Source organism: Procambarus clarkii, chromosome 25 (assembly GCF_040958095.1).
Source record: "Procambarus clarkii isolate CNS0578487 chromosome 25, FALCON_Pclarkii_2.0, whole genome shotgun sequence".
Classification (NCBI taxonomy): Eukaryota; Metazoa; Arthropoda; class Malacostraca; order Decapoda; family Cambaridae; genus Procambarus; species Procambarus clarkii.
In genome coordinates, this window is record NC_091174.1 from 11,672,536 (window position 1) to 11,695,508 (window position 22,973).

General features: G+C 46.8%; 2 protein-coding genes across 2 annotated transcripts in view; one reads left to right on the forward strand and one right to left on the reverse strand.

Annotated features, from left to right (window-relative positions):
- Positions 1–3,822: 3,822 nt before the first annotated feature.
- On the forward strand, positions 3,823–6,320 carry LOC138368370 (GATA zinc finger domain-containing protein 14-like). Its single transcript, XM_069330898.1, has 2 exons — positions 3,823–5,183; positions 5,576–6,320. The coding sequence occupies exons 1-2, from the start codon at positions 3,823–3,825 to the stop codon at positions 6,318–6,320; spliced, it is 2,106 nt and encodes a 701-aa protein (XP_069186999.1).
- Positions 6,321–8,723: 2,403 nt separating this feature from the next.
- LOC138368371 (microtubule-associated protein 6-like) overlaps positions 8,724–22,973 on the reverse strand; it is a 21,218-nt gene continuing 6,968 nt past the window's right edge. The window contains exons 2-3 of the mRNA XM_069330899.1: positions 9,630–9,690; positions 8,724–9,438 (exon numbers count right to left, since the gene is read on the reverse strand). Of these exons, the coding sequence (XP_069187000.1) occupies positions 8,724–9,438; positions 9,630–9,690 (776 nt within the window). The remainder of the gene's footprint in view (positions 9,439–9,629; positions 9,691–22,973) is intronic.

A 22,973-nucleotide genomic window follows, 5' to 3' on the forward strand; every position in this document is an offset into this window, starting at 1 on the left:
CACCAGGCACCGCTGGAGTACTCCAGGCACCGCTGGAGTACACCAGGCACCGCTGGAGTACACCAGGCACCGCTGGAGTACACCAGGCACCGCTGGAGTACTCCAGGCACCGCTGGAGCACACCAGGCACCGCTGGAGTACACCAGGCACCGCTGGAGTACACCAGGCACCGCTGGAGTACTCCAGGCACCGCTGGAGTACTCCAGGCACCGCTGGAGTACTCCAGGCACCGCTGGAGTACACCAGACACCGCTGGAGTACTCCAGGCACCGCTGGAGTACTCCAGGCACCGCTGGAGTACTCCAGGCACCGCTGGAGTACTCCAGGCACCGCTGGAGTACTCCAGGCACCGCTGGAGTACACCAGGCACCGCTGGAGTACTCCAGGCACCGCTGGAGTACTCCAGGCACCGCTGGAGTACTCCAGGCACCGCTGGAGTACTCCAGGCACCGCTGGAGTACTCCAGGCACCGCTGGAGTACTCCAGGCACCGCTGGAGTACTCCAGGCACCGCTGGAGTACACCAGGCACCGCTGGAGTACTCCAGGCACCGCTGGAGTACTCCAGGCACCGCTGGAGTACTCCAGGCACCGCTGGAGTACTCCAGGCACCGCTGGAGTACTCCAGGCACCGCTGGAGTACTCCAGGCACCGCTGGAGTACACCAGGCACCGCTGGAGTACTCCAGGCACCGCTGGAGTACTCCAGGCACCGCTGGAGTACTCCAGGCACCGCTGGAGTACTCCAGGCACCGCTGGAGTACTCCAGGCACCGCTGGAGTACTCCAGGCACCGCTGGAGTACTCCAGGCACCGCTGGAGTACACCAGGCACCGCTGGAGTACTCCAGGCACCGCTGGAGTACTCCAGGCACCGCTGGAGTACTCCAGGCACCGCTGGAGTACTCCAGGCACCGCTGGAGTACTCCAGGCACCGCTGGAGTACTCCAGGCACAGCTGGAGTACTCCAGGCACCGCTGGAGTACTCCAGGCACCGCTGGAGTACTCCAGGCACCGCTGGAGTACACCAGGCACCGCTGGAGTACTCCAGGCACCGCTGGAGTACTCCAGGCACCGCTGGAGTACTCCAGGCACCGCTGGAGTACACCAGGCACCGCTGGAGTACACCAGACACCGCTGGAGTACACCAGACACCGCTGGAGTACACCAGACACCGCTGGAGTACACCAGGCACCGTTGGAGTACACCAGGCACTGCTGGAGTACACCAGGCACCGCTGGAGTACTCCAGGCACCGCTGGAGTACACCAGGCACCGCTGGAGTACACCAGGCACCGCTGGAGTACACCAGACACCGATGTAGTACACCAGACACCGCTGGAGTACACCAGACACCGCTGGACTACACCAGACACCGCTGGAGTACACCAGACACCGCTGGAGTACACCAAACACCGCTGGAGTACACCAGACACCGCTGGAGTACACCAGGCACCGCTGGAGTACACCAGGCACCGCTGGAGTACTCCAGGCACCGCTGGAGTACACCAGGCACCGCTGGAGTACACCAGGCACCGCTGGAGTACACCAGGCACCGCTGGAGTACACCAGACACCGATGTAGTACACCAGACACCGCTGGAGTACACCAGACACCGCTGGACTACACCAGACACCGCTGGAGTACACCAAACACCGCTGGAGTACACCAGACACCGCTGGAGTACACCAGGCACCGCTGGAGTACTCCAGACACCGCTGGAGTACACCAGGCACCGCTGGAGTACTCCAGGCACCGCTGGAGTACTCCAGGCACCGCTGGAGTACTCCAGGCACCGCTGGAGTACTCCAGGCACCGCTGGAGTACTCCAGGCACCGCTGGAGTACTCCAGGCACCGCTGGAGTACACCAGGCACCGCTGGAGTACTCCAGGCACCGCTGGAGTACTCCAGGCACCGCTGGAGTACTCCAGGCACCGCTGGAGTACTCCAGGCACCGCTGGAGTACTCCAGGCACAGCTGGAGTACTCCAGGCACCGCTGGAGTACTCCAGGCACCGCTGGAGTACTCCAGGCACCGCTGGAGTACTCCAGGCACCGCTGGAGTACTCCAGGCACCGCTGGAGTACACCAGGCACCGCTGGAGTACACCAGACACCGCTGGAGTACACCAGACACCGCTGGAGTACACCAGGCACCGCTGGAGTACTCCAGACACCGCTGGAGTACACCAGGCACCGTTGGAGTACACCAGGCACTGCTGGAGTACACCAGGCACCGCTGGAGTACTCCAGGCACCGCTGGAGTACACCAGGCACCGCTGGAGTACACCAGGCACCGCTGGAGTACACCAGACACCGATGTAGTACACCAGACACCGCTGGAGTACACCAGACACCGCTGGACTACACCAGACACCGCTGGAGTACACCAGACACCGCTGGAGTACACCAAACACCGCTGGAGTACACCAGACACCGCTGGAGTACACCAGGCACCGCTGGAGTACACCAGACACCGCTGGAGTACACCAGACACCGCTGGAGTACACCAGGCACCGCTGGAGTACTCCAGACACCGCTGGAGTACACCAGGCACCGTTGGAGTACACCAGGCACTGCTGGAGTACACCAGGCACCGCTGGAGTACTCCAGGCACCGCTGGAGTACACCAGGCACCGCTGGAGTACACCAGGCACCGCTGGAGTACACCAGACACCGATGTAGTACACCAGACACCGCTGGAGTACACCAGACACCGCTGGACTACACCAGACACCGCTGGAGTACACCAGACACCGCTGGAGTACACCAAACACCGCTGGAGTACACCAGACACCGCTGGAGTACACCAGGCACCGCTGGAGTACACCAGGCACCGCTGGAGTACTCCAGGCACCGCTGGAGTACACCAGGCACCGCTGGAGTACACCAGGCACCGCTGGAGTACACCAGGCACCGCTGGAGTACACCAGACACCGATGTAGTACACCAGACACCGCTGGAGTACACCAGACACCGCTGGACTACACCAGACACCGCTGGAGTACACCAAACACCGCTGGAGTACACCAGACACCGCTGGAGTACACCAGGCACCGCTGGAGTACTCCAGACACCGCTGGAGTACTCCAGCCCCCCTCCCCCCCCCCCACCGTCAACGAGGGTGAAATAACTAGCCACATCGCGGCGCCCCAGACCACATTTTCTGCCGCTCAATGCAATCAGTACATCCAACAGCATTTCTGGCGCGTTCACGGAGTATTTTCCCACGAAGCGTGTGAGCAATTGGGACCACAAGTCGCACAGCCGGGCATCCTCAGCACCCTCCGAGCGATGACAGACCCTGGGGGCTGTGTGACACAGACCTTGGGGACTGTGTGACACAGACCCTGGGGGCTATGTGACACAGACCCTGGGGGCTATGTGACACAGACCCTGGGGGCTGTGTGACACAGACCCTAGGGGCTGTGTGACAGACCCTGGGGGCTGTGTGACACAGACCCTAGGGGCTGTGACACAGACCCTAGGGGCTGTGTGACAGAGACCCTGGGGGCTGTGTGACACAGACCCGTGCTTTCTCACCGGGGAAGGAAGCACGTTTCTGACCGCAAGGTAGCTGCAAAGTGAGACCGAAATTGATGGGATTGCTGCGGTATCGAATGCAGTCCGAGGTTAAGAATTTATCCGAGTTTTCGCAGAAAATTGAAGTAAATAACTTAAAAATAACTTAATTCTGTCATATTTTCCTGAACGAAGCTCCGTCTTTTCTCACGATTATTGGGCTGTTGTGGAGGTGGTAAACTAGATCTTGTCATCATACCTGATCGACAATGGTTACAAAAAAATGATTTTTTCGGTAAAATTGTAAATGATAACGACAATTTTTGGAGTGGATGATATCGAGGCGTTGCTCCTGGTGGGAGGAAACTGGAAAATAAGCACGACAGGGACTACAGGAGACAATACAACAACAATAACACAATACAACAGGAGACTACAACAACAACAGCACAATACAACAGGAGACTACAACAACAACAGCACAATACAGCAGGAGACTACAACAACAACAACAACAGCACAATACAGCAGGAGACTACAACAACAACAACAACAGCACAGTACAACAGGAGACTACAACAACAACAACAACAGCACAGTACAACAGAATACAACAACAACAACAGCACAATACAACAGGAGACTACAACAACAACAACAACAGCACAATACAACAGGAGACTACAACAACAACAACAACAGCACAATACAACAGGAGACTACAACAACAACAACAACAGCACAGTACAACAGAATACAACAACAACAACAGCACAATACAACAGGAGACTACAACAACAACAACAACAGCACAATACAACAGGAGACTACAACAACAACAACAACAGCACAATACAACAGGAGACTACAACAACAACAGCACAATACAGCAGGAGACTACAACAACAACAACACAATACAACAGGAGACTACAACAACAACAGCACAATACAGCAGGAGACTACAACAACAACAACAACAGCACAATACAGCAGGAGACTACAACAACAACAGCACAATACAACAGGAGACTACAACAACAACAGCACAATACAACAGGAGACTACAACAACAACAGCACAATACAACAGGAGACTACAACAACAACAACACAATACAACAGGAGACTACAACAACAACAACAACAGCACAATACAGCAGGAGACTACAACAACAACAACAGCACAATACAACAGGAGACTACAACAACAACAGCACAATACAGCAGGAGACAACAACAACAACAACAACAGCACAATACAACAGGAGACTACAACAACAACAACAACAGCACAATACAGCAGGAGACTACAACAACAACAACAACAGCACAATACAACAGGAGACTACAACAACAACAACAGCACAATACAACAGGAGACTACAACAACAACAGCACAATACAGCAGGAGACAACAACAACAACAACAACAACAGCACAATACAACAGGAGACTACAACAACAACAACAACAGCACAATACAACAGGAGACTACAACAACAACAACAACAGCACAATACAACAGGAGACTACAACAACAACAACAACAGCACAATACAACAGGAGACTACAACAACAACAACAACAGCACAATACAGCAGGAGACAACAACAACAACAACAACAGCACAATACAACAGGAGACTACAACAACAACAGCACAATACAGCAGGAGACTACAACAACAACAACAACAACAACAACACAATACATCAGGAGACTACAACAACAACAACAACACAATACAACAGGAGACTACAACAACAACAACACAATACAGCAGGAGACAACAACAACAACAACACAATACAACAGGAGACTACAACAACAACAACACAATACAACAGGAGACTACAACAACAACAGCACAATACAACAGGAGACTACAACAACAACAACAACAGCACAATACAACAGGAGACTACAACAACAACAGCACAATACAGCAGGAGACTACAACAACAACAACAACAACAACAACACAATACATCAGGAGACTACAACAACAACAACAACACAATACAACAGGAGACTACAACAACAACAACAACACAATACAGCAGGAGACAACAACAACAACAACACAATACAACAGGAGACTACAACAACAACAGCACAATACAGCAGGAGACAACAACAACAACAGCACAATACAGCAGGAGACAACAACAACAACAACAACACAATACATCAGGAGACTACAACAACAACAACAACACAATACAGCAGGAGACAACAACAACAACAGCACAATACAACAGGAGACTACAACAACAACAGCACAATACAGCAGGAGACTACAACAACAACAGCACAATACAACAGGAGACTACAACAACAACAGCACAATACAGCAGGAGACTACAACAACAACAACAACAACAACAACACAATACATCAGGAGACTACAACAACAACAACAACACAATACAACAGGAGACTACAACAACAACAACAACACAATACAACAGGAGACTACAACAACAACAGCACAATACATCAGGAGACTACAACAACAACAACAACACAATACAACAGGAGACTACAACAACAACAACAACACAATACAACAGGAGACTACAGCAACAACAGCACAATACATCAGGAGACTACAACAACAACAACAACACAATACAACAGGAGACTACAACAACAACAGCACAATACAGCAGCAGACTACAACAACAACAACAACAACACAATACAGCAGCAGACTACAACAACAACAGCACAATACAACAGGAGACTATATACTCTCCTGACTGTACCACAGCCCGTCTTCTCCAGCGTTCACAGCGTCACTAAAATGATGAACTAAATTACCCGAACCTAACCTAACTGACGACCCACGAATAAAAAACCGAACATCACGTCAATTTTGCGAGCTGCTGTGATTCTTTGTACAGCTTATTTTGACGGGGGGGGGGGGTTACGGTCAAAATGCGATGTGCTATGCGAGAGGACAGGCTGTTAACCTCCTCCCCTTTTCCTAATACAATGGAATCGACCAATCCGTTAAAAATCCGACGAATTACCACACATTACACCACCACAATCTTGACGTTCCTCTATGCTTCGAGAGAAAGTGGGCCGGTTTAACATGGCAAACTCTTTTGTCCTGTGTTTGGTTGTTATAGTTTCTTAACTGCCTCTTCGCGTGTACAACTGCACTCACCTACTTGTATCTGTTGGGTCGAACTTCGGCAAATGGGATCCGCCTCTTATGGTAAATCGTTTAGTTATTCCAAGGCTTTACACACTAGCAGGAGATAACGTTATGTGTAAATGCTGTTATGTCTATACAACCTTGATCAAATGTTGCATAAAAGCTCTCACTTAGTTTAATGTTATTTAACATTTTCTGAGTCATGACATCTGTGTTAAGAGACAGCCGTCTGATCTGAATTCATCAACGTGAACCATTTCGCTCTTCAGATTGTGATGCTGTGATTGTCCTTTGTCACTGTGATTGTTCAGTTGAGATAATGCTGCTGTGATTGTGGCGCTGAGATAATGCTGCTGTGATTGTGGCGCTGAGATAAATCAACACAGTTGACGGCCAGGGTGACGACATGAGCTTGGACGGTTGTGATGGATGGGTTGCTTACCTTTCTCACCAGCGACATTGCACCCCAAGATCAACATTCGTGGGAGGGAGAGAGGGAGGGAGGAAGACGGGGAGAGGGAGAGGGAGAGACAGGGAGAGGGAGAGGGAGAGAGAGGGAGAAGGAGGGAGAGGGAGAGAGAGGGAGAGGGAGAGAGAGGGAGAGGGAGAGGGAGGGAGGGAGAGAGAGGGAGGGAGAGGGAGGGAGAGGGAGGGAGGGAGAGGGAGGGAGGGAGAGGGAGGGAGGGAGAGGGAGGGAGAGGGAGGGAGGGAGAGAGAGGGAGAGAGAGGGAGAGAGGGAGAGGGAGAGGGAGAGAGAGGGAGAGAGAGGGAGAGAGAGAGAGAGGGAGAGGGAGGGAGACAGAGAGAGACGGGAGGTGGGGTGAAACGAAATAGAAGTCAGGAAAGGTCGGGTTAAACGTGGAGAACAAAATCAGTCAACACAAAACCTTGTGTTCTACACAAGTTAAAGGTTTAGAGCCCAACAACCTACCCAAGGTGGCAGCTGCGTGTCACGAGGGGGGTATAAGGTACCATATATAAATACCAACACCTCTAACAATATATACAAACACCCGTACCATAATATATTGTAAATAAAACGGTCAACAGTAAGAGTTTTTTTTTTACCACAAACGTGGCCACACATTTACAATGCTAACCAGCATATATACATTTTCTTCTGTCCTCCATGGACAGGGTTAGAGATGTGTTAAACATATAGTTCAAGGGGTTAAAGAGTGTAAGAGTTATTTACACATTCGCTGTCTCCAGACATTTGACACAACTTGTGTCTTCAACCTATTTGTGGCTTGCGGGGGTTGAGCTCTGGCTCTTTGGTCCCGCCTCTCAACTGTCAATCAACTGGTGTACAGGTTCCTGAGCCTACTGGGCTCTATCATGAATATGTATGAATGAAAGAATGCTTATAGAGGGCTCGCTGGATTCTTTCAGGTTTACGTGGGTATACATAGGAGGTATATCTCTCATAACCCTGCTACGGTTTACCTTATTCTTGTACTTGTGTATATAAACATTTTTTTTATACATGTAGGCTATATATGCATATATGTATAGACTTTTTAGGACTCTTCAAAGCCCAATTCTGTCAGAAATGAGCGTCACAAACCTAATTCCGCCCTTGCATAAACATATATATATATATATATATATATATATATATATATATATATATATATATATATATATATACTACAATGTTCATTCAAGAAAGACCTGGGTAAATACTAGTTTGGAAATAGGGGTCTTTGAATATATGGAACAAATTACCGGGTAACAGACGGAGTTACTCGATTGTTTCAAGCGCAGGTTAGACACATGTAATGAATGAGGCTGTCTGCCTATAAACAGCAGCTGCCTCGTATAGGCCTATAGGCTAACTGCAGTTTCCTTGATTCTTATATTCGTATAATATATATTCGTATAATATATATTCGTATATTCGTTGCATATACCCCCCCCCTCCCCATTACAAAATAAAGGCGTAACCAGTATTTTCGAGTAGGAAGACAGTTAACCAATCACGCGCGACCAAAATTATCCAGCCAATCAGGGAACTCCAACAGGAAGCTAACTGAATAATGTTAGGGGAAAGTATATTTACGGCGGAGCGAGTGCTGGTAGAGGGCTGGTTGAAGACTGGTTGGAGACTGGTTGAAGACTGGTTGAAGACTGGTTGGAGACTGGTTGAAGACTGGTTGAAGACTGGTTGGAGACTGGTTGAAGACTGGTTGAAGACTGGTTGGAGACTGGTTGAAGGATGGTGGAGGGCTGGTTGAAGACTGGTTGAAGACTGGTTGGAGACTGGTTGGAGACTGGTTGAAGACTGGTTGGAGACTGGTTGAAGACTGGTTGAAGACTGGTTGGAGACTGGTTGAAGACTGGTTGAAGACTGGTTGGAGACTGGTTGAAGGATGGTGGAGGGCTGGTTGAAGACTGGTTGGAGACTGGTTGAAGGATGGTGGAGGGCTGGTTGAAGACTGGTTGAAGGATGGTAGAGGGCTGGTTGAAGATTGGTTGAAGACTGGTTGAAGACTGGTTGGAGACTGGTTGAAGACTGGTTGAAGACTGGTTGGAGACTGGTTGAAGGATGGTGGAGGGCTGGTTGAAGACTGGTTGGAGACTGGTTGAAGGATGGTGGAGGGCTGGTTGAAGACTGGTTGAAGGATGGTAGAGGGCTGGTTGGAGACTGGTTGAAGACTGGTTGAAGACTGGTTGGAGACTGGTTGAAGACTGGTTGAAGACTGGTTGGAGACTGGTTGAAGGATGGTGGAGGGCTGGTTGAAGACTGGTTGGAGACTGGTGGAGGGCTAGTTCTACACGTGTGGATGGAACTAGCCTGTCAGAAAACGGTTCATATCCTGGCCGGGGAGGATTGACTGGGCGCCAATCCTTACCTGTACGACGCTGTTCACCCAGCAATGATTGGGTACCTGGTTGTTAAAGGATTGGCAGGTCGTATTCCAGGGAAACTAGAGGATAACTCTTACCACGACCTATAGGAAGCGAAAGCTCTCAGTCTGATAACAGGAATCAACAAGTCATCTGTTCCTGTGTGAAAAATTAAAAAAAAAATATAAAAAATTATATTAGGCTATAATCTTACAGAAAAGGACGGTCCTGAAATCTTATGGTCAAGGACAGGGCTCGAATCTTACAGAAAAGGTCGCTGTAGTCGAAGATGATCTTGCAGGCTGTTCCAGAACCTCCTGGAACTCCTGGAACGACCGGAATTGGATGTCGTAACCTCGTTTCAATCCCAGGGGCGGAGCTCTCAACCACCGTATGGAAGAAAGGCAAGAGCCTTTGAGAACTCGAAAAGCCTTTTTTCTAAACAGTTTCACAACAGGAGGTAGTGCCGAAATTCCTTCAGGAATATTCTGGAGGGTTCGCCACTCTTTAAGAGAAATTGAAACCTCCGAAGGAGGAACAGAAGCAATTTGGCAAGAGCAGATGAGGAGACTCTCCTAGAGGCGAGTCAGTGACGTCTTGCACAGCTGAGTGGACGAGGTGAGGCAGGCGTGGGCGAGGTGAGGCAGGTGTGGGCGAGGTGAGGCAGGTGTGGGCGAGGTGAGACAGGTGTGGGCGAGGTGAGGCAGGTGTGGGGGAGGTGAGGCAGGCGTGGGGGAGGTGAGGCAGGTGTGGGGGAGGTGAGGCAGGCGTGGGGGAGGTGAGGCAGGTGTGGGGGAGGTGAGGCAGGTGTGGACGAGGTGAGGCAGGTGTGGACGAGGTGAGGCAGGTGTGGACGAGGTGAGGCAGGTGTAGACGAGGCGAGGCAGGTGTGGGACGTTGGAGAGAGAGAGAGAGAGAGAGAGAGAGAGAGAGAGAGAGAGAGAGAGAGAGAGAGAGAGAGAGAGAGAGAGAGAGAGAGAGAGAGAGAGAGAGAGAGAGAGAGACAGAGAGAGAAAGAGAGAGAGAGAGAGAGAGAGAGAGAGAGAGAGAGAGAGAGAGAGAGAGAGAGAGAGAGAGAGAGAGAGAGAGAGAGAGAGAGAGACAGAGAGAGAGAGAGACAGAGAGAGAGAGAGAGAGAGAGAGAGAGAGAGAGAGAGAGAGAGAGAGAGAGAGAGAGAGAGAGAGAGAGAGAGAGAGAGAGAGAGAGAGAGACAGAGAGAGGAGGGGGAGGGGGAGGGTGGAGGGTGGAGCGAATAAAAAATGAATACGGACCGATTCAGGACTAACTCGTATGGCTTTTTTCCCCCCATTGCAAGCAAACAATACTAGTGATTATCATCTTTCCCAGAGAGACAATGCAACTCGAGGACTGATGTCTCTTCCCCCTCCTCTTCCCCCCCCCTCCTCCCCACCCCCCCCCCCACCCCCCCCCCCCTCCTCATCTTGCATTGTGTGAACTATTACCTCCTTGTCAGGAGGAACTTGGGTCGATGTGCTGCGTGTCAGAGACGACTGGACGCCATATATCGAGGCCCGGGGAAGAGACCCCTCCTTCGTTAGGACATATACAACATGCCTGTGACTGTCCTCCTTTGTGTATGGTGCCCCCGTGTGAGGCGTCGGGTATGGTGGTGTGGTGTGGTGGACGCTCCCTTGCTGGGACTTGATCACTTCATAATTGGTTCTTGTGGTGTTGGCAGGTGTGTGTAGTGTTGTGTGGTGTGTGTAGTGTTGTGTGGTGTGTGTGTGTGTGTGTGTGCAGTGTTGTGTGGTGTGTGTGTGTGTGTGTGTAGTGTTGTGTGGTGTGTGTGTGTCGTGTTGTGTGTGTGTGGTGTGTGTGTGTGTGTGTGTGTGTAGTGTTGTGTGGTGTGTGTAGTGTTGTGTGGTGTGTGTGTGTGTGTGTGTGTAGTGTTGTGTGGTGTGTGTGTCGTGTTGTGTGTGTGTGGTGTGTGTGTGTGTGTGTGTGTGTGTGTGTGTGTGTGTGTGTGTGTGTGTGTGTGTGTGTGTGTGTGTGTGTGTGTGTCGTGTTGTGTGTGTGTGTGTGTAGTGTTGTGTGGTGTGTGTGTGTGTGTGTGTGTAGTGTTGTGTGGTGTGTGTAATTACCTAAGTGTAATTACCTAAGTGTAGTTACAGGATGAGAGCTACGCTCGTGGTGTCCCGTCTTCCCAGCACTCTTTGTCATATAACGCTTTGAAACTACTGACGGTCTTGGCCTCCACCACCTTCTCACTTAACTTGTTCCAACCGTCTACCACTCTATTTGCGAAGGTGAATTTTCTTATATTTCTTCGGCATCTGTGTTTAGCTAGTTTAAATCTATGACCTCTTGTTCTTGAAATTCCAGGTCTCAGGAAGTCTTCCCTGTCGATTTTATCAATTCCTGTAACTATTTTGTATGTAGTGATCATATCACCTCTTTTTCTTCTGTCTTCTAGTTTTGGCATATTTAATGCTTCTAACCTCTCCTCGTAGCTCTTGCCCTTCAGTTCTGGGAGCCACTTAGTAGCATGTCTTTGCACCTTTTCCAGTTTGTTGATGTGCTTCTTAAGATATGGGCACCACACAACAGCTGCATATTCTAGCTTTGGCCTAACAAAAGTCATGAACAATTTCTTTAGTATATCGCCATCCATGTATTTAAATGCAATTCTGAAGTTAGAAAGCATAGCATAGGCTCCTTGCACAATATTCTTTATGTGGTCCTCAGGTGATAGTTTTCTATCTAGAACCACTCCTAGATCTCTTTCTTTATCAGAATTCTTTAAAGATTTCTCACATAATATATAGGTTGTGTGGGGTCTATGTTCTCCTATTCCACATTCCATAACATGACATTTATTAACATTAAATTCCATTTGCCAAGTGGTGCTCCATATACTTATTTTGTCCAGGTCTTCTTGAAGGGCATGACAGTCATCTAAATTTCTTATCCTTCCTATTATCTTAGCATCATCAGCAAACATGTTCATATAATTCTGTATACCAACTGGTAGATCATTTATGTACACAATAAACATCACTGGTGCAAGAACTGAACCCTGTGGTACTCCACTTGTGACATTTCTCCATTCTGATACATTGCCTCTGATTACTGCCCTCATTTTTCTATCAGTCAGAAAATTTTTCATCCATGATAGAAGCTTACCTGTCACCCCTCCAATATTTTCCAGTTTCCAGAACAACCTCTTATGTGGAACTCTGTCGAAAGCCTTTTTTAGGTCCAGATAGATGCAGTCAACCCAACCATCTCTTTCCTGTAATATCTCTGTGGCTCGATCATAGAAACTGAGTAAATTCGATACACAGGATCTTCCAGATCGAAAACCATACTGTCTGTCTGATATTATATCATTTCTCTCTAGGTGTTCTACCCATTTAGTTTTGATTAGTTTTTCCAATACTTTCCCTATTGCACTTGTCAATGATACAGGTCTATAATTGAGGGGGTCTTCCCTGCTGCCACTTTTGTAGATTGGAACTATGTTAGCCTGTTTCCACCCGTCTGCTACGATTCCTGTACACAGGGATGCCTGAAAGATCAGGTGAAGTGGAATGCTGAGCTCAGATGCACATTCTCTCAGAACCCATGGTGAAACGCCATCTGGGCCAGCTGCTTTGTTCTTACCGAGCTCCTTGAGCATTTTTTCCACTTCGTCTCTAGACACCTCTATGTGTTCTATGTTGTTCTCTGGAATTCTTATTGTATCTGGTTCCCTAAAGATTTCATTTTGTACAAACACACTTTGGAACTTTTCGTTTAGTGTTTCACACATTTCCTTTTCATCTTCCGTGAATCTATTTCCCATTTTCAACCTCTGAATATTATCCTTTACCTGCAATTTGTTGTTTATGAATTTATAGAATAGACCTGGTTCTGTTTTACATTTGTCCGCAATCCCTTTTTCAAAATTTCTTTCTGCCTCTCTCCTCACTGCCGTGTAGTTGTTTCTCGCATCTTTGTATCGCTGGTATGTTTGGGGGTTCGGCCTCTTCCTGTATTGATTCCATTTTTGTGTCTTTCGGTCTCTAGCCCTCTCGCAATTTCTATTGAACCAATCCTGTTTCCTAGTTCTGCATCTCTGTTTTGGTATAAATTTTTTTGTGCCTTTATCATATATTTCACAAAACTTGCCATACATCTCATTCACTTCCTTGCCTAGCATCAAGTCTGTCCAATTATACTCACTAAAAAAATTTCTAAGGTCACCATAATGTCCTCTCCTGAAGTCTGGTTTTTCAACTGCTTCAACCTCCTTATTTTCTTCCAGCTTATAACGCATTGCATACTTTATTCCCAAAAAGACATGGTCACTTTTACCCAAGGGAGGAAGGTACTGAATGTCAAATATCTCTTCCTCCTTCCTGGTAAATATCAAATCTAGCATGGAGGGAACGTCCCCTTCCCTCATCCTCGTAGCTTGTTTAACATGTTGATACAAGAATGTTTCCAGGATGAGGTCTACAAATTTACAGGTCCAAAAATCTTCTGTTTTAGCTTCATATGCTTCCCAGTCTATGGATTTCAAGTTGAAGTCACCGACTATCAACAGTCGTGATCTATCGTTATCCGCTCTCGCTATAATCTCTCTCATTATTGTTATAAGACCTTCACGTTTACTATCTAGCTCCTCCTTTGACCATGTGCTGCTTGGCGGTGGACTATATGCATTTATCATCATTAGTTTATCATCCTCATAGCAGATCTCTAGTGCTATTATGTCAACTTCTTGTGGATTGGCAGTCATTATTTCCTTCACCTTTAGGTGTTCTTTTACCAGCACAGCAACGCCACCGCCTTTCCTAATTTTTCTGTCCCGTCTCCAAATTGAGTAGCCCCTTGGGAATATGACCTCATTTAAAATTACATCTTCAAGTTTTGTCTCCGTGAGTGCAACAATGTCTGGTGTCTGCAGCTGTATTACATCACTTAACTCCAGTATCTTCGATCTCACTCCATCTATGTTGGTGTATGCAATCTTCAGGAACTTGTTCCCCCTCTCCTTATTCTTCACTCCCCCTCTCTCTATTGATTTTGTTGGTTTGCCTTTATGTACCACTTTACTGGTTTGCCTACCCCTATCACTTTGTAGAAAAAAGAATTTATTTCTTCTTAATTCCTGCTCTCATTTAAATGTTTTGCCTCGGCGAGGTTCAGTTTCAGCTTCTCTCTATCTTCTTTTGAAAGATCTCGTCTTAACGACCACCCTTTCCCATCCTCATCCCTTTGCAATTTTCTAGCATTCCTTAGTACTTCTTCCATCTGTTTGGCACCGTTTAGGGTGATCCTCAAAGGTCGATCTTTCCCTTTTACGTACCTGCCTATTCTCCTGTAGTCGCACACATTCTCTCTGTTTGTAAGACCTTCCACGAGGCCAACAATTTTATCTACTACTTTAGCTTCTTCTACAGCTCTTTCTGACCTAGATGTTATCGCCTTTTCTTTGCAGCCAAAAATGATCAGGGACTTACTCCGATCAACTGTGTTTTGCACCAACTTCGGGTTAGATGCCAATTCTTTTCTCACTTCCAGCCTAATGTTTGTTTTATCTTGGTTGCTGCAGTGTTTGACTTCTTTTACTGCTTCTTCTATTTTTTCCTTCTCCTTGGCCACTTGTGCATAAGTGAGTTGCATATCTTTCTTGCACTGTTCTATTCCCTGTGTAACTTCCTCCATCTGTGCTGACAAAAGCTGTTTCTCCTGTTGAATTTCCTTGCCTAACCTATTGTAGTCATTTATGTTTAAATTTACTTTAACTTCTTCCAAAGCTATTTTTAAGAGTTTATTTTCTTCTTTTATTTATTTCTTATTATCTTCTTTCTTATTATTTATAATAATATTTATTATTATTGTGTGTGTCGTGTTGTGTGTGTGTAGTGTGTGTGTGTGTGTGTGTGTGTGTGTGTAGTGTTGTGTGGTGTGTGTAGTGTTGTGTGGTGTGTGTAGTGTTGTGTGGTGTGTGTGTGTGTGTGTGTGTGTAGTGTTGTGTGGTGTGTGTAGTGTTGTGTGGTGTGTGTGTGTGTGTGTGTGTGTGTAGTGTTGTGTGGTGTGTGTGTGTCGTGTTGTGTGTGTGTGGTGTGTGTGTGTGTGTGTGTGTGTGTGTGTGTGTGTGTGTGTGTGTGTGTGTGTGTGTGTGTGTGTGTGTGTGTGTGTGTCGTGTTGTGTGTGTGTAGTGTGTGTGTGTGTGTAGTGTGTGTGTGTGTGTGTGTGTGTGTAGTGTTGTGTGGTGTGTGTGTGTCGTGTTGTGTGTGTGTGTGTGTGTCGTGTTGTGTGTGTGTAGTGTGTGTGTGTGTAGTGTTGTGTGTGTGGTGTGTGTGTGTCGTGTTGTGTGTGTGTGTGTGTGTGTGTGTGTGTGTGTGTGTGTAGTGTTGGGTGTGTGGTATGTGTGTGTAGTGTTGGGTGTGTGGTATGTGTGTGTCGTGTTGTGTGTGTGTGGTGTGTGTATGTGTGTGTGTGTGTGTGTGTGTGTGTGTGTGTGTGTGTGTGTGTGTGTGTGTGTGTGTGTGTGTGTGTACTCACCTAGTTGTACTCACCTAGTTGTGCTTGCGGGCGTTGAGCTCTGGCTCTTTGGTCCCGCCTCTCAACCGTCAATCAACAGGTGTACAGATTCCTGAGCCTATTGGGCTCTATCATATCTACACTTGAAACTGTGTATGGAGTCAGCCTCCACCACATCACTTCCTAATGCATTCCATTTGTCAACCACTCTGACACTAAAAAAGTTATCTAATATCTCTGTGGCTCATTTGGGCGCTCAGTTTCCACCTGTGTCCCCTAGTGCGTGTGGCCCTTGTGTTAAATAGCCTGTCTTTATCTACCCTATCAATTCCCTTGAGAATCTTGAATGTGGTGATCATGTCCCCCCTTCCTCTTCTGTCTTCCAGCGAAGTGAGATTTAATTCCCGTAGTCTCCCCTCGTAGCTCATACCTCTCAGCTCGGGTACTAGTCTGGTGGCAAATCTTTGAAGATTTTCCAGTTTAGTCTTATCCTTGACTAGATATGGACTCCATGCTGGGGCTGCATATTCCAGGATTGGCCTGACATATGTGGTATACAAAGTTCTGAATGATTCTTTACATAAATTTCTGAATGCCGTTCGTATGTTGGCCAGCCTGGCATATGCCGCTGATGTTATCCTCTTGATATGTGCTGCAGGAGACAGGTCTGGCGTGATATCAACTCCCAAAACACACACTCCCTGTGTGTGTGTGTGTGTGTGTGTGTGTGTGTGTGTGTACTCACCAAATTGTGCTTGCAGGGGGTTGAGCTCTGGCTCTTTGGTCCCGCCTCTCAACCCTCAATCAACTGGTGTACAGATTCCCAAACCTACCGGGCTCTATTATATGTACACTTGAAACTGTGTCTTCCTCTCGCAAGCAAAACGCAGCAGCAGCAGTGACAAGTCCTGGAACACCCTGATGCAGCAACACAAACTTTCTTGTTTAGAAAACAAGAAAGTTTGTTTTCTTGTTTTTCTTGTCCTCCCCCCCCCCCCACCTCCCCTACTCCCCGATACTAAACTGAGATGAACAGTGACAGTAACTACAGTGATATCCTACTGAGGGTCTTTGCCACTGAGAAAGGGAGAAAGTTTGGCGGTTTAGATAGAGTTAAACAGCTTTATCTGTTCTTTATCCTCCTCTGGCGATCGTCAGTCTATATAAATCCAGTTCAACAGACCTTCCTTATCAGGGGGAAAACGCCAAGCCATTACGAAAATATAGCACTTGGAAGGAGGGGTCAGGATAATGATTTTGGGATGGGACGGGGGGTGGAAAGGAGCGGTGCCTAGCCATTTGGACGATCGGGGATTGAACGCCGACCTGCATGAAGTGAGACCGTCGCTCTACCGTCCAGCCCAAGTGGCAGGGTGAAGTCGATGAGCGGCAGCAGATTCTTCTTTAATACTATTTGTGTGTCCCGAGCATTTCTCTCCTGACATCAGAGTAAAGATGTGTCTAAGTTACTCTTGTCTGTGTCTTGGAGGTCTAAGTTACTCTTGTCTGTGTCTTGGAGGTCTAAGTTACTCTTGTCTGTGTCTTGGAGGTCTAAGTTACTCTTGTCTGTGTCTTGGAGGTCTAAGTTACTTTTGTCTGGGTCCTGGAGGTCTAAGTTACTCTTGTCTGGGTCTCCTGGAGGTCTAAGTTACTCTAGCCTTGGTCCTGGAGGTCTAAGTTACTCTAGCCTGGGTCCTGGAGGTCTAAGTTACTCTAGCCTGGGTCCTGGAGGTCTAAGTTACTCTAGCCTGGGTCCTGGAGGTCTAAGTTACTCTTGTCTGGGTCCTGGAGGTCTAAGTTACTCTAGCCTAGGTCCTGGAGGTCTAAGTTACTCTAGCCTGGGTCCTGGAGGTCTAAGTTACTCTAGCCTGGGTCCTGGAGGTCTAAGTTACTCTTGTCTGGGTGCTGAAGGTCTAAGTTACTCTTGTCTGGGTCCTGAAGGTCTAAGTTACTCTTGTCTGGGTCCTGAAGGTCTAAGTTACTCTAGTCGGGGTCCTGAAGGTCTAAGTTACTCTTGTCTGGGTCCTGAAGGTCTAAGTTACTCTTGTCTGGGTCCTGGAGGTCTAAGTTACTCTAGTCTGGGTCCTGGAGGTCTAAGTTACTCTTGTCTGGGTCCTGGAGGTCTAAGTTACTCTAGTCGGGGTCCTGAAGGTCTAAGTTACTCTTGTCTGGGTCCTGAAGGTCTAAGTTACTCTTGTCTGGGTCCTGAAGGTCTAAGTTACTCTTGTCTGGGTCCTGAAGGTCTAAGTTACTCTTGTCTGGGCCCTGAAGGTCTAAGTTACTCTAGTCTGGGTCCTGGAGGTCTAAGTTACTCTTGTCTGGGTCTCCTGGAGGTCTAAGTTACTCTAGTCTGGGTCCTGGAGGTCTAAGTTACTCTTGTCTGGGTCCTGAAGGTCTAAGTTACTCTTGTCTGGGTCCTGAAGGTCTAAGTTACTCTTGTCTGGGTCCTGGAGGTCTAAGTTACTCTTGTCTGGGTCTTGGAGGTCTAAGTTACTCTTGTCCGGGTCCTGGAGGTCTAAGTTAATCTTGTCTGGGTTTCCTGGAGGTCTAAGTTACTCTTGTCTGGGTCCTGGAGGTCTAAGTTACTCTAGTCTGGGTTTCCTGGAGGTCTAAGTTACTCTTGTCCGGGTTTCCTGGAGGTCTAAGTTACTCTTGTCTGGGTCTTGGAGGTCTAAGTTACTCTTGTCTGGGTTTCCTGGAGGTCTAAGTTACTCTTGTCTGGGTCCTGGAGGTCTAAGTTACTCTAGTCTGGGTTCTGGAGGTCAAAAAGTTGTAAGAGCGTGCCCAGGACCATTAACCATACGAGGTTAATGGTCGTATGGTCGCGAACAAGGACCTCTGCGGGATAATGGGTCGTAAACCTGATCAGAGGGCACCAAATCGGCTTCTTGCGCCATGCCAAGGAGCTTTTAAAGTGGCATCTGTGGCCATAACGGATAAAATACCCCGAAGAACCAGTCCATAAACACACACACAATAACAGCATTACCAGAAATAATCCTGGAAGATTACAATGGTCGGGAGAATAAGCATGGTGTAAAGCCTCCCAAAACGGTATTGAATTCGACAATGGACGAGACTCCGCCATGAGTCTGAACTTGTCTCTGAAGAGCCAGCAAAACGATTGGGGAAAGATGATAATGCGCAATAGTATTTTTGGGTTTATATATATATATATATATATATATATATATATATATATATATATATATATATATATATATATATATATATATATGTTGTAACATATCACCTCACCCAAATGCAGGTATAAAATCGAAGATATGTATATATATATATATATATATATATATATATATATATATATATATATATATATATATATATATATATATATATATATATATATTATTAAATATGACCGAAAAAGTAAGATTAATAATTCTAACACGAATTTTCTCAATCTTTCGTACATTACGCTTCACTGTTGGAGGTAAATAAAAAATCACTTCTCCAAAATTCATTTTTATTTCTAGTCTGACGCGACACGGGCGCGTTTCGTAAAACTTATTACATTTTCAAAGACTTCACAAATACACAACTGATTAGAACTTACGTATCTCTGCTATTATATCTACATTTGAGTGAGGTGGGAGGGATGATGTGGCATATAGTGATGTGGCATTAACACAAGACAGAACATGAGGGGATATTAATAGGGTATTAAAAGTATCAACACAAGACAGAACAGAAACAATGGGTATTGAATAGAAGTGTTTGTAGAAAGCCTATTGGTCCATATTTCTTGATGCTTCTATATTGGAGCGGAGTCTTGAGGTGGGTAGAATATAGTTGTTATATATATATATATATATATATATATATATATATATATATATATATATATATATATATATATATATATATATACACACACACACACACACACACACACACACACACACACAGGCCTCGTAGCCTGGTGGATAGCGCGCAGGACTCGTAATTCTGTGGCGCGGGTTCGATTCCCGCACGAGGCAGAAACAAATGGGCAAAGTTTCTTTCACCCTAAGTGCCCCTGTTACCTAGCAGTAAATAGGTACCTGGGAGTTAGTCAGCTGTCACGGGCTGCTTCCTGGGGTGTGTGTGTGGGGTGTGGGAAAAAAAAAAAAGTAGTTAGTAAACAGTTGATTGACAGTTGAGAGGCGGGCCGAAAGAGCAAAGCTCAACCCCCGCAAAAACACAACTAGTAAACACACACACACAATGTATTCATCTAGTTGTATTCAATTAGTTGTGCTTGCGGGGGTTGAGCTCTGCTCTTTCGGCCCGCCTCTCAACTGTCAATCAATCAACTGTTACTAACTACTATTTCCCCTCCCCGCAGGAAGCAGCCCGTAGTAGCTGTCTAACTCCCAGGTACCTATTTACTGCTACGTAACAGGAGTATTAGGATGAAGGAAACTCGGCCCATTTGTTTTTCCGGCGGTGCCGGGGGATCGAACTCTGGTCCCTAGGTCAATGAGCGCTGTCCACTCAGCCACCACCAAGGGAGGTGGTGGCTGAGTGTGTGTGTGTGTGTGTGTGTGTGTGTGTGTGTGTGTGTGTGTGTGTGTGTGTGTGTGTGTGTGTGTGTGTGTGTACTACTTAAAAATACAATCATGAGTCAATATCTGTTAAAAATAAGATGTGTGTCCAAGAGTGAAGACCAGACGTTTAGGGCGAGCCTCGCCAAACTTTGCAGGGTGACTGGTATGGGTGTTGGGAGATGGTAAAAAGCGATCAGATCCATAGAACCCAACCCGGGCATAGCCGGGTACCCCATCTAGCCTGTTACATGCATTCCGTTTAGACAATTAATGCTCTACAATTATGACGCCATCGATCAAAGCGTCGAAAGATCGGAACTCTAATTATCTTACAACCACTTCAATACTAACGCAGCCTTTAGCCAATCAGCACTGGCCTCGTTAGGGTAAATGGGTTGTTACTGGGAGTTCTACACAACTAGACAATAATGACGAAATATTGCTTTGTTTTGCTTAAGACAATATTTTATAATAATATTTTTTTGTTCATGTGAGAAAAAAATGCAAGGTAATCAAGTCATTGAGACACATTAAGGTCTAATATAGCATAACACCGTCACGGATCATAAAGGCTTTATTTATAAAGCCGTGTCGGCTTTATTGCACAAATATGGCTTTAGCTTCTTCAATACATAAGAATCATGTTGGATTTTGCATTACATTGCATATGCAAGCTTCATGCTCACGACCCATCCTCAATAAAGTCACAACTTCCGTGACAAACCAGGTGCTTCGCCCCCAGACCACAATTAGTTCCTTATATTACCACATCATTTGCATACCAATGACTCGAGAAGTAATCTGCAATTATTCATAAATTATCTTCACAGGTAGCCACAAGATATGACCTGGATTATTTGTTCAAACACTTCCCCTCAGAGTGCATAGTGAGTTGCACTCGTCACGGCGTTACCTGCACTTGTCACGGCGTTACCTGCACTCGTCACGGCGTTACCTGCACTCGTCACGGCGTTACCTGTACTCAGTCACGGCGTTACCTGCACTCAGTCACGGCGTTACCAGCACTCGTCAAGGCGTTACCTGCACTCCTCCGCCTCTCACCACCTCCGCCTCCGACCTATCATCTTAACCCCTTCTTCGCTAGTTCCACCTCTCATCTAGTCTTGGGGCGGTATTACCCCCCCCCCCCCCTCCTTCCCTTCCTTCCCACATCTCAATGAGTGCAGGCCAGGAGAGGCTGTCCAACTCTGACCCCTCCAACACCCCCACACCATCACCCCGACCCCACGACGTGTTCTGTGGGGTGCCACATGCACATCCCCTCCCCCATTAACCCCCCCAAAGGTGCCATTAAGCCATGTTGGCTCACACCACCTCCCCTTCACTTTGCATTTGAGTAATGGCGTTTGTTAATGAGAAGACAGCCGTGATGACAGCCTTCTGAGACGCTGACTGTCACCAGGGGGTTTCAACCCTCTTCCTCAACCTCAGACGACTGGCTATGGCTTCGTTGTGTATCAGAAGACCATCAGTTTGTGTGTATTTGGCAATCTTAAAAGAGCATGATTGCCAGGGGAAGAAAATGCTGTAGGAGGAGTATAGGCGTTGACAGAGATGCAACTTGCGTGGGGTGGGAGAGTAATAGTCAGCTGGTAGAGGTTGAAAAAGACTTAATGGTAAGTAATGGACAGTCGGCCATCACGAGTCATCAGGCGGAGGGCCTCGCTGTCTTCCTGTCATAAGTCAACACTGCAAGACGGTAGTTTGCTGTGATTAACACAGTGCAAGAGTCTTGTTGGGAGATGGAGGGTCTTTAGCGTGGACGGTGGAGACTCTCAACGGCGGGTGAAAGTTTACACTTTAGTTTACACTTGGTCGTCTCAAGTGTAAGCTAAGGCCGTCTCAGGTGTAAACTAAGGCTGTCTCAAGTGTAAACTACACTTGAGTAAACACTTAGTTTACACTCAAGTGTAAACTAAGACAGAAAACTTAATTGAGTGTAATTTAAAACTCAATTAAGTAATTGAGTTTACTCAATTTTTCAATTGAGAAAAAACTCAATTGTAATTAAAAACTTAATTACACTTGAGTGTAAACTTAGTTTACACTCAAGTGTAAACTAAGACAGAACGAAGTGTCCTCATAGCCCTCTCGCGTCATTGGCTCAGCACAATAGCATATGGAAGGTGCTGGCGTATGTAGCGTACTCCCTCACATTCCTGCCATCCTGGGCGCCGTCTAGCACCTCACGATAGCCAGATCACCTCAGATAGCAAGATAACCTCACGATAGCCAGATTACCTCACGACTTGAAGACTATACATTTTCAGCCTGAACTGTGGTTAGACTTATTTATATATAAATTAGATTTAATATATATATATATATATATATATATATATATATATATATATATATATATATATATATATATA